This window comes from Aulonocara sp. 'chitande type north' Nkhata Bay, linkage group LG5, assembly GCF_057382095.1.
Source record: "Aulonocara sp. 'chitande type north' Nkhata Bay isolate Kocher_YH1m ecotype deep benthic linkage group LG5, A_spYH_male_GT1.1, whole genome shotgun sequence".
NCBI classification, from domain to species: Eukaryota; Metazoa; Chordata; class Actinopteri; order Cichliformes; family Cichlidae; genus Aulonocara; species Aulonocara sp. 'chitande type north' Nkhata Bay.
The window spans coordinates 35596472-35612354 of record NC_141348.1 but is presented as its reverse complement, the minus strand read 5'-3'; the positions used below and the strand labels follow the sequence as shown (position 1 = coordinate 35612354).

Below are 15883 nucleotides of genomic sequence, written 5' to 3'. Positions count from 1 at the left end.
CTAAATCTGAGATCCCTCATATGAATATTATTTACATTCTCATCAATATACAAAATTATATTGAATTAATAAATATGAATATATTGTTCATAATCAGTATGTATATTTAATTTAAAAAAAATAGCACATAAAAAGCACCGTACATTTTGATGAATATAAGAAATTGCCAAAAAAGAAAAAATATATGAAATTTACAAATAAAAGTGAAATGTTCTCCTAGTTTTAAGTAAAATTAGAAAATTAAAATAAAATAAAAAAGTTAAACTTTTTTACTTAAAGTTCTGTTAATTATTTACTATAAATATAAATGCAACTGTTAATGTCATACAAAGGATGCTCAGAAATCTATATTTAAATTACAGTTTTTTACACTCTATATTAAATATTATTTAATCCTAGACTTTCTATTTCTATAACCGCATTGATAAAATATTTAATATTAAATGAAGAAAGGAATAGTTATTTGGTGATATTAAATATGTAACAAATGCCAAAAAAAGCACAATCACATAGAATAGAATAAAGTAAAATATTAGTGTTAAATTAAATCAGTGAATTCTATAGGAAATATATTAATAAATAAAAAATATGTTTATAATTCATACATATAATGTTAAGCAATGCCAAAATATCATTCTGATGAATATTTAATTGTTAAAAACACACAAATTGCCCGCACATAATATGTATTCAGTGGCTGCACCTTAGCAAGCTGAAGGAACTTCAAATTAATTTCTCAGTGCACCTTTTATGCATTGTTAAGAGAATAGTTGTACATAATTTGTTGCATATGAGTTATACTGTAGCTTTTATTTAATATCATCTGCTGTGGTCAGTGTTGTTTTAGCTGTAGCACTTGTATGTTGCGTTTTTGTGGATAACAAAGATGTAAACAACCATAAGAGTATTTCTGGCTAATGTTAAACCTCTCTGCTCTGCATTACAATATATTACAGACATTGTAGTCATCATAACATAGCGTGGAAGAGAGATCTCTGTGTAATATTAGAGAAGTATTAATATCATTCCTTCAACATCTTTCACTTCTTTCCTGGCTTAAGTCAATATTGAGCTTGTATGGAATTCATTATAAGGAAAAGCTGCTTTCTCGGTGCCTTGCCGTTGTGTTCCATCTGTTTTGTAGTCACCTGAACATGATCTGAAGTCAGCCAGTCAAGTGACCTGGAATCAATATAGTTGAGCTCAGTGGAGGCAAATAAATCAGCCTGGCTCATTTAACCCATGAGAGTCCTGCTGCATAGCTGCAGGATTGTGGAATGTAATAAAAAAAAGGTATGTTTGATGACAAACAATTTATTATAAATTCTTGTTCCTCAGCCAGCTTTAGTAACTTCATACTTAGTATCTAGGACATATCCTCCTCATGCATGTTTACTTTCGACTGGAAATGTCATGAGGACATCTGCAAGACCGCTTTTGTTTGTCCTACAATGTTTGGTACTTTCTTTATACAAAGAGCAAATTAAAATTATACATTTTTTGCCTGGCTTTCTCTCTCTCTGAATGCATTTCAGTGTATATCGTTATGTTGCTTTTAAAGCAAAGCGATCATTTTTTTTACTTTTCTGTCGTTTCTGCAGCTGTTTTAATATATCGCTGTCAGTCCCCATGCCTGTCATTGTGTCATATAAAACCAGTCTGTGTTTTAGTTTTTACACAGTACCTACAAAGACACTGGAATTTTTACTACCAACTCCTAGAACAGGAAATAAGTTTTATACTACTCTCAAGAAATTAAAAAACTGTAACTATATCTCACAAGATGCTCAATAAATTTTGACTTGGTGCCAACTATGACTGGCAACTCGGACCTGCTTGGCAAAGCGTAATCCCATTAAAACAGCAGAAAATTCAAAGTTGAAGGCAGTATGATTTTTGATACGTGTATTTATTTTATGTATAGCATTTTTATTGATAGATGGCAATGATTGCCAGGAACAGGGCTGCCAGATTCTGTTGTGCCAACTTAAATCAATTTAGTGCAAACACAGCTCAAAGTTAATAATTGTGGAAGATTAATTGTGTCATATTTTTGAAGTACTGAAACACTGAGCCAGCATCACATCAGCTGATTTTCTTTTTATGATGATTTACATCATCTGATTTTTAAATGATTGGAGTCACATTTTATTATACATATTTGACTCTTTGGCAAGTTTTTAAAAGACTACTGTATGTTCATATGACATGTTCAAATCAAATTATTAATTTTACATAAAGTATGAAAGTGATTAACACACACACACACATATATTTTCCTTAACAAAGGGAGGGGAAGTAATATAAAGTTTTTAAAACACTGTTACTCAAATGGTACTACTCATAATTTGGATTATAATATGCTTGTATTACATCGTTACATTGATTAATATAAATAACACTTTTTCTTAAATCTGGAAACACAAAAAACGAACTATAATTGCACTCAATGCGAGCATTTGCTTGTAATTAAAATATTACTAATGCTTACACGGTGACTTAACATTATGAATCACTTTTCGCTGAAACCGCCTGAAGTACAAGGTTGTGGAAAAGTATACATTTGAACGCAATCAAACGTCTTGGAAAGAAAATATATTAATAAAGAGGACATGAAAATGTTAAACTTACTTCACATTTTTCTCTCCTGTTGGTCACCTGTTCCAGCGCCAGAAAGCTGCGGTGAAGTTGTTCTTACTTCCCTATAAGAGCCTCGAAGTGTACCCCAAATACATATTCAAGCCTGGACTGATAAAGCAAAAACGACTATTTCCACTTCGAGCAGCGAGGCAGTGAAAATAAGTTGCTCCATCTTTTATAAATGCCCCACAAAAACTTAATTATCGCTAGGTAAGGTACTGTGGACCGTCCTTCTGTCGATGACTGACAGCCGGGTAAATTGAAGTAGATTTGACGGGGATGAACAAACGTGTTGATGAGCGTTTACAATGACGAAACTACAAATTTGAATGTTTTAACCTTGATTATTTACATTGCTGTTTCTAGAGTATATAGCACTTACTGGACTAATATTTTCCTGAAAGACAGAGCCGTGTTTCTATGTTGCTCAGTACTCCCCTCTGTCTGTCGGTTGTTTGGTTTCGCCCAAACTTGGTTCAGATTTGAGTTCGTAGTCTCTGCTATCTGGGATCGCTCTATTGGAGGAGAAGGACTGCCTGTCCCCTCTCTGCCTTTGCTGTCAATGGCTTTCGGAACATATTTTATTTGAATGTCTGGGACTTTTAAGTAACCAATAATGGATATTCTATGGATATTATGGACCTTACCGGCCGTAATAGCTATTGAAGGTAAGCTAGTGTTTTCATCCCAACGCGTAAAGCCGCATCATCTTACCGGCTTCGAGTTTGAAACAAAGCGCGTGATTTCACGATTTAATTTTCGGACTAAATTTCCATCCTCCTGCCTTCATATGTGTAAATTTTAGTAGTATTGCATTTCTAGTACTTAATTCTAGCAAAGACAGAGTCGGTTCATGCAGAGGGATGGCCGTGGGGCATAAAACATATGTTCCCGCATCTCGCAGGTGCGCTGCGGATGTTATCAAGCGCTAATAGCCTTAATAAAGAGAGGAAACATACAGCCTTTTGTGTTGCACAGGTAGCTCCAGCAGAATATAAAACATGAGATCCCATTCAGGTAAGGCGCATCCGTTTTGTCCGTGGAGGTGTGTCACTGTTAGTTGTCCAACAGTTGGTGACAAAAGCGTAACAAACGACAAACAAGGACTTCTGCTTAAATTATTTATTTGTTTGTTTTTTAGGCTGCCGGAAAACAATTACAAACATAAGCATTGAACATCCTGTTGTCAGACTCACAAAAGGGCTCTGCCTGGTCACTATGCAGTCATTTGTACGCAAAGCCTGGCTAAGCAGGAAAGGGTAAGAGTCATCGTGGCTCAGCGCATAATGAAACAGGTTGAATGGTGAAAATAATCCCCGTAATGTGTGTTTACTGTTGTATGTGAGTGATGCTCCAAAGTAAGGTTTCCCCACATATTATGCAGCATAATATACAAGTGCTGCAGCACAGAAAGACTGTATTAATGTTAGATTCTTTAAACTTAAATAAAAATAAGCAGACCTAAACATCAGGAAACCATGTTTCCTTTTAATTTAAGAATTCCAGTCTTGATTTAAATTGTAATTTTCAGTTGTTTTTGATTTGATGGATTCAGGTTGCTTTGTGACAGGTTAGGAGACTCAGCACTGAAGAATGGAAAGCCCAGTTATTTATTCAGTCTATTTTGAGGATGCTCTCAGAGAACAAATGCATCTTCCTCCTCTGGTCAGTTTAACTAAACCTCATAATTACAGGTGGCGAAAAGAAACTATTTGGAAAGTCAGCTGAATGTTAGAGCAGGATGAAACAACAAGAAAAAGAAAAACATGGAAAAATATTCACATCACTTGTGCATATGTAACAGGATGCCAGATATGTGCAGAAAGTTTGGAGGACGTGCCAGGTTCACTGTAGGACTGGCACAGACTTTGACAGATGTCATGCGTATTTATGCAGACTACTGCTGACTGTTCCAGTTTATGGTTTCAATGTAGTTAACATATCCAAGACCTAAAAAAGAGAGATCTCAACAGCTTACATTACATTTCCTATTGGCAGGTTGAACATTTGTTAGCTTTAATTTAATTTTTATTTGATTTTTTTTTTTTTTTTCAATTTAAGGTTTCATCAACCTTGTTACTTAGGTAAGTTAGAGATGCAGTGCACTCAGCATTACAAAAATACTGGAAATGATGTGCAACCCGTATTTCATACAATACATACATTGCATTTTTGTTTTTACTTATATATATATTTTTCTCTTATGAACAATATAAAAACGCTTAGATATGTTCACATTAAAACTGTGCAGATTAAAACTTCATGTCCCAAATTCATTTTTAATAATATATTTATAATATATATATATATATATATATATATATATATATATATATATATATATTTACCAGATAGTTATTTTATGTAGACTATATTCAATAAAACAATTTACTGTAAAACTAAATACTGTATTTATGTACGTAATTTTAGGTTTGCTTTTGTTCAATGACTTATTATGAGTGCTTGATTGCTTTCATAATGCTTATTTATTGTTTGATTTTTATCTGCTCTATTCTGTCGATGAGTGAGGGGTAACACAGGATATGACAAATGCCAAAAATAACATCAAATTCACACTACAGAGTGTTCCACTTCCTCTTGTCTTCTCATTTTCTCTAAAAAACAAACATGTCCATGGATACTGTTTCTCTACTTGTAAAATTTAATGTGAAAAATATGTGAAAGTAGACAGCGTGTATTGCCTCAAAAAGCAGTTTGCACGTCCTTCAAACAGCCATTGCTGTGCAATTTTGCGATTTCCCCAAGAATGATGCTGTTAATATTTCTTGATAGTACTTACGGTAAATACAACATTCATGTTGCAAGTACCGTTTGGGACTGTGGTACTTCAGTTTTGATGTGGAAACCAGCTAGTCGCATCACAAGCCGAAGCAGCCCCCCCTTCACCGCCACCCTCCATTTTATCCCTTGAATCACCCTAGCTGACTGTCCAATGAAGTTGCAAGAATGGTTTACGTAGGTAAAATAAAGAGTTGAAAAAGAGGTCACTGCAGCTCTAATCCCAAAAAAAAAAAAAAAAAAAAGAGCCCCATCCCAGCATGCAACAGAAGAAATCCCTCCAGTGGACCATTTTGACCGGGACACAATTTTTTTTTTTTTTTTTTTTTTTTTTTCAGTAAACGGGGAAAAACATGTCAAATGCATTTATTTCTCAATAGTCCATGTTGTTTATTTATTGTCTGCTATGTTACACTGTCCCGTGTAATTTCAATATGTGTTGATCGCTAAATCACGTTGTTTTAGTTGGTTTTTTTGTTTTTTTTAAAAAGAAATATTTAAAATAAAAAGAAATATATAAAATGAATTGATGAATGAAATTATAGCGTCTTCTACAGCTTCTACAGCTGAATGCGTAAACATGAAAATACTATTTGTTGTACAGAGAATCAAAGAATCAGGCAAGGGTCACGTTGGCAAGGATTAAAACTGGGGCTGAACTCCAGGCAACCAAATGTGTACCAAGTGATTATTTTGCGAAAAGTATACTGCAAACGATGTTAAAGCTATCGTATCATCTTTTTTCCCCCTCAGCGTCTCATCTCTATTCGCTATGTACTCCCCCGGCTTCAGTTAGTATCACCATGTTAGACAACTACAAATGGCATTCATTCATCAGCTGCAATCAGCCAGTTTTCAAAGGCATTTAATTCACCGCGTGGAATGTGAAACAACTCTAAATTGTTTATTTGTGTTAATGTAAGCTGATGCCATGTCTTATTGGTTTAGTTAACAAGAACAGACGGGCTCTTTTCGGAAATTAATGGACATACTACTGCCTAGGAAATTAGCCTAGCTATGCCAAACATGTCTATGAAAACAGTGTGGATTTATCTCTTCATTAGTTTGGCCATTCATTGTCATCAGTGTTCAGTTGACAGCCACACTAACAACAATGGCGCTCATCTAATTCTGCTGAGTGGAAATTCTCATATTCATACTGAGCCATAAAATTCGAGTCGCCTGTTTTGTTTGTAGGAGATGAAATTTACAAGACAGATAATTTGGCTTTTCCGTTTGGCCCTTTCTGTTGTGGTATTACAGTTTGTGCAGTGCAGCTAGGAGGATTGGTGTTGCTGTGATGCAATAACAACCCCATCTAGACATGTATGCGTGGTGTTCGTGAAGTTAGTTGGAGAATAGATCACACTGATATAACTTTTTTCCTCCTGTTTTTCTTTGAAATATATAAAGGGACAGAAACCACAGTAGAGGATGCTGACGTGGGGCAGAATGACATCACAGCATGGAGTCTTCAAAGAATGTCTTACAGATTTGATTGCATTTCAATATGCACTGGATTCCTTCAGTGCTCTATTGAACACTGGAAGACTCAGTTGAATGTTGGCAAATAGTGGCAAAGTTGATGTTTGAAATGGTTTCCCTTTTTAAATAATTATGCAAGAATGTACTTTTCTGTGTATTACATTTGGATTTTCTATCAGTACCATTTTTCTTCCACAAAATAGGATGACCTGACTCTTCGGGACAGAGTATGACTCTTAATGTTTAGAAAATCCTGCCAAGTTTGCTTAAAAAATGCTTTCATATGTAAATTAAGTGGCTGTTTCTGACCGGAATTATTTTGTAAGGAATCGATGTGTGAGTGTAACATGGAAGCATTATGTCTTGTGGAAGAGTAACAAAAGACTGACGGAGGCGGGTTCTGAAATGGGATTAGATAAAGGTAAAATGAGCGACCGTATACAATCCAGTGTTTTCTCAGTCCACCCAGTGAGCAGATGCAGGGAGCTGGCCTGCACGCCAACCGGCACAGTAGGCTTTCACAAAGAATCTGTCTCTATTCAAGCCTTAATCCATGCTGCCGAGGGCCCAGGCATTGTCACTTTGCATGCAAAATTTCAATTAGTGCTGGTACCAGTTGTTTCACTTGAAGCAGGGTGTCACATTTCAGAGACATCTATGGCTACCTTTAGGGTGAGATTATGGAAGTATTATTACTGATTTGCTTGAGAAATTTTTGTAGTCCTTGCAAAAGGTTACAGTCACTGCAGTGAGCTGCTGTATGTATCAAACCTAGACTTTGGTCACATTTCTGCAAGAGTGAATATACGGAAATCAGTACAGAAACATCTAAAAGTTAAGCAGAAAACCTCCAAACAAGGTTTTTTTTGTTTTGTAAGCTTTTGTTCCAGTTGGCTTTGCAAGCAAAATAGTTGTATGTTGTTCCTGGCTTTAGCTTGTTTTAACTTCGAATTCAGTTCAGTGCATGATGGGCTGTTTGAAAGTGTTTCCATGCTTTTGGCTGTTCAGCTCTACTTCTGTGGTTCACTATCTGAAGCCAACTCTTCATTCCTTCTAGTCAATACACATTTTGTCCTCTAGAGGTGATGGTAAACTGACATTTTAGTATTTCATGTGTAAACTGACATGAATTAAAATTAATGGTGCATCCATGATACCACATGCGTGGACTTGGAAAGACTTTTCAAATCTGGGGTACTTTCAGTTCTTGACAACAATACACTTCACTGAAACAGGAAGGTGTAAAGAACGACATGTTTGCCAAACATCTTATTTGTTTACTTTATATGCTCAGAGTATTTTATATCTTATTCTCTATTGCAAAGCACTTTGTGAATTTTGTTCTTGAGAAGTGGTATACAAATAAACTGTACTTAATTTCTGACTTGCTTATACATGATGTATGTGAACAAAAATAATGCTAACTCCTCCTCAAAAAATGTATTTGACAAGCACTATACGTATTATATATATATATATATATATATATATATATATATATATATATATATATATATATATATATATATATAGATAGATATAGATATATAGATATATAGATATAGATATATAGATATATATAGAGAGAGAGATATATATAGAGATATATATAGATATATATAGAGAGAGAGATATATATAGAGAGAGATATATAGAGATATCTATATATCAGCTGCTTATACAATGAGTCTCTTATCCTGTGGACAAGGTCCAATTCTCCTGTTATGGACTGTAGCTAGCACTGGTAGCGTTTGTTCTGCTCTTCAGGCTCGGTGAACTCGGCAAAGCAGCACATAAAGCAGTTCTACACCATTGCCAACTGCAGTCCAAGATGGTGAAGTACCTCTGACTGCATGACAAGATCCTGTCTGGGGATACTGAGGACTGTGGGAAGGAGTGGATCTAGCTTTCAAAATAAAAAAAAAAAGGGTATTGTCGTTGTACTCTTTGACAGATTTAAAAAAAAAAAAACAACAACAAAAAAAAAAAACTAGGTAGCATCCCTGAAAAATCTATGTGTGGGGAAATGCACATGAAAGCACTGCAGAGTTAATAGTGGAAGTCTTCTTCCTTTAACATACTGGGTAGTACTACATTATACATTAAAAACACAATATGACCTACTTAAGAAAACCCTCACTAGCCGAGCACAAAAGTGTTCTGAGTCTCGCTGCACAAATTCCACATACTGCACCGAGTGACTTTACTTACCGCAGAGGTGTAAATGGTATGCTTGAGGTACTCCTTAGGTAAGTCAATAATTTTTATGAACCTGCTGTTTAACAGGCTCTGTATCCAAAACTATCAGGTCCGTTACACTTTTCATATATTTTGAAAAGGAACAGATATCACTTTGTTCTAAATCAGGTCAGACTAGTTTGAGAAGAACAGATATTACTGCTTTTCGATGGTATCTGATAATGGAAATATTTTCAGAGTCAACAGGTGTTTCTAGTTTTTCAGTGTGCTACCCAGCGCGGCCAGTGCTCAACAACTGGAGGGAATTCATTTAAAACTGAATATTTCGCACGCATTTCTCTTTAGCCGTTAGACAATCACAGGAAAAATGAAAAGGTACCAACAAATTCCACATCAGTGAGTTCATATTTACAGACACTTTTATGATTTAAAATGCCCATAACTCTTAGATTAACAATTATTTATTTGCTGTGAGGAAGTTCATCTGTTTGTGCATACATTGTGGTGTTATACATTTATTATTAGATAGAATTTTTATTGCGAACATGCAAATATAACTGAAATAACAAGAGAAAAAACAAAACTTAAAAATCATCAAGTTTTCATGTATATGTCTATGTCTACAGAATATGTGTGTGCTTGAAAATATATTATAAATAGATGCTGGACCTTGAACTAGAAATTTGGATTGATCTGGTTTAATATCTTGCTGTAATCAGTAGAAGAACATTTGAGTACTCGACGCATTTAGGTTGCAGTAAGCATTATCAAATGATCCTTAACATTAATAGAACATAAATGCATGAAATACGGACAGCTGTTTGTTAACAGCAAGTGTCTGTGTGTGTGCATATCGTACATCTGTCATGTATATTCCCTAATCAAGTTTGCAGACACATGCCATAAATTAATTTAGCAACTCTAACTCTTTATTAAATGAGTCATTTGTGGGCATGCTTCAGACCGTGCGACAAAGACTCCATATAGTATTTTATTGCTTAACTGGAAGAGACTTTTTTTGGATAGTTGTGGAAGAAACTTGCTTTACCTCTCTGTAACCTTTCTGATATTTCACACAGGAATCTAGATCAAGGATGTTCTTATAGGCTGCTATCTTAATTAGCACATGTTAATTGGCAATGCGCAGTCTCTTGGTAAGTCATATTTATTAGGGAGCGCCTGATTCATCCCAACCCTTTGGGAATGGAAATCATTAGGGGACAGTGAAATGTGTTTCCAGACATTATTCATAATATGAACCGTGTAAGCACTCACAATCAAAATGGCTCTGCAACATGTAGACCTAATTTTCATTTTTTACACAAGTCTCAGCTATTATGTGGAATCAGTGAATTTTGTGTCTTTGTCACTCTATAATTCCTCATTTTATCCAAGCAGTGAAATCGCCGTTTATAACAGAATTTTCTTCAAAGCAAGAATAGAATTAATCAATGCAACCTCTGTTTATGTCACATCCCTAACGCGAACATGGAGTCATGCACGTTAACAATTCGGCACTTAAATTTTTTTTCACCCCAGCAAAGCCAACTACTGAGCTAGGATGAGAGTAGAAAGACAGAAGAAAGCAAAGGCGGAGGGAGAGTACCCTGAGAGAGGTCAGACCTCGTTTCAGAGACCCCCATCCACACACACCCCAGGTACTGTGACACTGCTTTTATGAGTGTGGCTGGAGAACACAAACCCACCGGATTAGTGTCTGTCTCTCAATGTCCCTGGGAGCAGAGCCCATTGGCCGAGACAAAGCGGGGCTGATTGCGTTGTCATCTGCATCACAAAGGGAAGCCTTTTTCACCTGAACCACTGCCTGTGTGCCATGCTATGCATCACTTCTATCGCGAATCTGGGCCCACGTGACATCTGCCTTTTTTTTTTCTATCTCTGCCTCCCCCTCCATTCTATCCTTTCTCTCTGCCCCACACCGTCTGTCCACCACAGTCCATATCAACAACAAGACCCCCTCCCCCATCTCTTCCCAGTAGAAGCCAGCGTTTTAGTCTGTACCAACCCTGCCGTTTTCTGGTTTTGCCAGTAGTTATGTGCTTAATGCAGTATGCAACAGCTCCTCTCGCTACAAAGACCCACTAACACATTTGTTGTCTATCTCCCACTGGGTCTGGCTGGCTAGCTGGATCTTAGATTGGTCAGCATGCATATATATGAAACCAAATCCCAGCTTCATAATATCAGACCTTAATGGGTCTAGCAGTCTCATTCAGACAGACACCCCAGCTGAGGTGCAGATGTGTTTTATCTGATTAGTGTGCTGGGAAAACAGGCTCTGTTCTTCTGTAACTGATGACCTGCCTTGCGTCGCTGACCTAACCGGCTCCAACAGCCACAACAGAAACAGATCAAGCTTCTGTTTTCAGTTCAACTTCTTAAGCCTGTGTACATAATAAGTACATGCCTAAGCCTTATTTTGACTTTTTTCAAAACAAGTATTTACATGTTTCATCACTATCAAATTACTTTTCAAAGTTACCATCTTCCTTTCATATTTTATGACCTGAATTGGCACTTTTTCTCCTGCAATAAACATATTTGGAAGTGATATAAATAGAACAGAAATATTCCGAGCACAGGATTATGAGATAAATGCTTTTTAAAAACAAAAAAAAACAAAAAACCTTTCTATTTAAGATGCTTTATGAATAAATTCAATAGTTTAAACTGGGTGTAACATCTGAAAAACAGATGGAGGGAAGGGAACCAAAATGACTTTTTGTGTCCTCAAGTGTGATAGTTGGTTTTCTTTTCACAAGTAATTGCATTAGCTCAGAGAATAGGGAATTAACACAAGGCAATTAACTGATTTGGCCTTTGGCTGTGACTTGTCTGGTTTTAGAGAGCTGGAGTATTTTCATAGATTAATTTGGAAATTGCATTCAGTCAATTGCAGAAACCCTGGAACTGGATATAATCAATCAAAATAAATACATTTAACACTGACGAGTGGAGACAGACAGTATCCATTCTGGTAACATTTGGTTACCTTTGATAAAACTGAAGAAAATGAGCTTTCTGGGGGGGTGAGGGCTGTCAAAGGCACACATTATGACGACGGCACGGTAAATGCACTTCTTCGTGCTTAACTGCCTGTAGTCTAATTACAGAACTATGGTATGCCTGAATGGCTGTTTGTTAACAGTAAATTTATAATTATGATTTTAACTTTTAGCTGGAGACTATGATTATTTTGCAGTGGTACTATTGATGTCCACATACACCATATTTAATACAGTTAACCCTGTGACACTTAACATTACATGCTTATCTGAATGGTGGGTAGTAAAAGAGGTCTGTTCACTTATCTGTGCAATTAAATCTTTCAACTCTCATAAGCACTAAATTCTGCAATTTTTGACTTAATGAAAATTGAATACTTTGAGAGCTGATATGGGCAGTTTTCATTTTATCAGGGTACACCTGCCTAGCAACAACTGTGTTTTGACAGATCCTACCAATCATTTAGTTTATACTGTTTGGGCTCTTTGTAAAATTCAACAAATTTTTGTCTTTTTCAAAACTGTAATTTAGCTTCATTTTTATTAATGAGATTTATGTTTCTAGCCCATTCTCAGCGGATCAAGAGGTCAAGATAATAAAAACACGAATTAATTTGCAGCAGATATCTAGCAACTGATTGGCAGAATATGTTTCTTTAAAAAAAAATGTATTTCTATTATTCATTCTTTGAGCATCAGTGGTGAGTTTGTTGTCTGGAGTTAGCTGAAGGGCACAAATGATTTATGTGATATTATTGATGGTGATGTGTGTCTCCCTAGTGAAACAGAGCTCAACCCAGTTACAGCCATACAATAGATTTCAGGTTACTGTGGAGTGACACGTGGCCCACACAGTGAACATGGTTTTGCTGTTAGGCCTTTTCTTAAAAAAATAGTGTAATTGGGACAGACGAAAGCTAGACTTTTTCCACTTGCTGGGGTTTTTTTTGTGTTTGTTTTGTTTTTGTTTTTTTTTGTTGTTGTTTTTTGTTTTGCCTTGACCTCATGCCATCAGTCCAAAACCAACTACTTCTCCAAAATCAATAACCCAGACTCAGCAAAGATTAAACTCCTATGATTTTGTTTATGGAGTCTTATCAATTGACACTTCATTATAGTCAATTCATATTCAGCAAAGCCCATGATAAACGTTCCATTCGAGCAGAGAAGGCTTACCTGAATTTACATAATCACTTGTCTGAAATGGATCTAGTGGAGGGGAGCAATCAGCAGCATCTGCCTCACTCTCACTTGTAAGAGCTCCTGTTATTGCAATACCATCTTCCCCCCTCTTCTTCCAGCTAACAATTCATTCTTATTATATGCTAATTTCAAACCTGTTAAAGATTTCCAGCAGGAAATACTATCTGCAAACCATATGGCCACAGTTCTGAAGAGCTGCCAAAGAAAGACCGATACATGTCTTTTGGGGTCAATAAAACCATGTCTGGATTCTCAATACAGCCATGAGGTAACGTGGCCTACCAAACGGGAGCCAGGTATACAAGGAGATGGTGAAATGATGACTGTTTTCCATGCCTTTCAGTGGCAGGAGCCCTTTGGGTACAAATCACAATGGATCATTTGGGAGGGCAGCTGGAATATCCATAGAGGATCTCAGGAGACCTACTGTGCCTGTGAAATCAATACAGAGGTCCAGCTGAGACCATTAAATGAAATGAATGTCACACGATAGGGTTAAATACATAGAATATTATTATTCATAGAGTCCAAATAGGTTTTTCATCTGCAAATAGTACAAGAAGGCACAGGCATCAATAAGGACACCTCATATATGCATTGCACAGTCCACCTTTTTCCACCTGTTTTCTAAGATACATAGAGATGCAGTGTGGTCACGTTACATAAATGTAGTATTTATTTTATGTAAAGTTGACTTTTATGTAGTTTCTCTAAAGATGAAATATAGCAGCAGATAACAGTTGTCAGCACTCAGGTAGCACTAGGGCTGCTCAATTAATCGAATTTTAATCACGATTCCGATTCTGGGCTTTCAACAATCATTAAAAATGACTGAGCCGATTATTAGCCCCTCCATCGTGCTTTACTCTCGCGCTGCTCCATGTGGCAAATCGAGCCCACCTCTTTGCATTTCGAACACACATCACAACAATTAAGAGGACCCGAGGGAAGCTCGGAAAGCTAAGCAGAAGTTATTTAGAGAGGAGAGTGACTGCCGTTGGTTGAAAAGAGAGGTAAAAAAAAACTTCAATGGTGTGTAAACATTATGGGTTCGCGGAGTCAGACGTGGATCAAGTAGACCTAGTGTATAAACTTTGCTACAGTGTCATAGCTGCACCACAGAGCAACACTGCAAAGTTCACTAAACATAGATGTTTACATTTTTCATTTATTTTTTATATTGCAAACATTTGCACTGTTATCAGTATTTGCACACTATTTTATATTATTTTTTAAAGTCATTATCCAATACATTGTTATTGTTAACCCTTTACATCCCTGTAGAACCGGAACCGCGTAAGCTAGCGCAATAATTTGTTTTGCATATGAAACCGGAGGACTTGTCTTATGCCATCAGCTTGTCCTCGGTCACGGTTTCCTTCCACATAAAGCTTTGCAAAAACGGCATAAAAAGTGCTTGCAGGAACAAAAACATAATATTCCAGAAACGCGCTTTGCCGATCCGATCAGCTGTTCGTAACACTTCCCACATTGAAACAGACGTCAACTCGAACTATCGCATGTCCGCCATTTCCTGTCCGAAACCGGAAGTGACGTCATTTTCGTGGAAAATGTAGTTTTTTACTTGTAGGCCTTAAAAGCCTATACTGGTGTTTTTATAAGTCATGTTTGACTCTATACTTTTCTGAATAGTTTCTGGGATGCTTAGAACTCGAATTGCACTGCTGGAAATATTTTATTTTGATGCACATGCTGTTTTCTTTGCAAATTTGCATCATAGGATTGTTTTTTGTTTTTCCTGCAGTATATAAAAATTGCTGTATCTCCAAAATAAAACTATGAAGACACTCAAAATAAATTTCCTGTGGTGGGAAACTATTTTTTGCAACTTTTTTGTATTTAAAGTTTTGAGGGATAAGCCTCTTAAATTTCCCCAAGTAGAAATATATGTAAAAACAAAAACGATTTTCAATTTTTTTGTAGTTTATTGCACTTTTTTGCAATTAATGTAATTACTATGGACTTAATGCAGACATATTATTAAAACATGGGCTATAACAGTTGTATTGATGTATATCAACTTGAAATGCTCCCAGAAATGGCACTACAGCATGTAAAAAAAATATATATATAAGCTCTGGCGGACTTAGTTCTATGGTAGGTCTTAAAGGGTTAAATAAATATCGTCAAATAATCGAGATCTCAATTTCAGTGAAAATAATCGTGATTATCATTTTTGCCATAATCGAGCAGCCCTAGGTAGCACTGTCGTATAAACTCAAACCACCATCAGCTATGGGTTTGTCATTTTCTGTCTCTCCTTTAGCACACATCTCCTAATCTGGAATAAAACAGTTTCAAATATATGATGTAATTTCCCTGATTAAAATACTCTTGAAATATAAAACTGACCTTATTAATGTTTGTGATTAATCCATCAATTGCTGTTTAATAACACATACAGATGTAAATAAATATGGGTATTAAATACTTGTACTGAGAGGTTCTAATGTAGAGTGAATAGTTAGCAGTAAAGCTCCTAGCATGGTCTAAGTGTTTTTCCACTGCAC

General features: G+C 36.1%; 1 protein-coding gene across 4 annotated transcripts in view; it reads left to right on the top strand.

The window, feature by feature from the left end:
* Positions 1–3157: 3157 nt before the first annotated feature.
* The window catches only part of ephb2b (eph receptor B2b), a 126104-nt gene continuing 113378 nt past the window's right edge, over positions 3158–15883 (top strand). For all 4 annotated transcript variants that reach the window (XM_086293209.1, XM_086293207.1, XM_086293208.1 and 1 more), the window contains exon 1: positions 3158–3308. In XM_086293209.1, the coding sequence (XP_086149335.1) occupies positions 3257–3308 (52 nt within the window). In that variant the 5' untranslated portion in view covers positions 3158–3256. The remainder of the gene's footprint in view (positions 3309–15883) is intronic.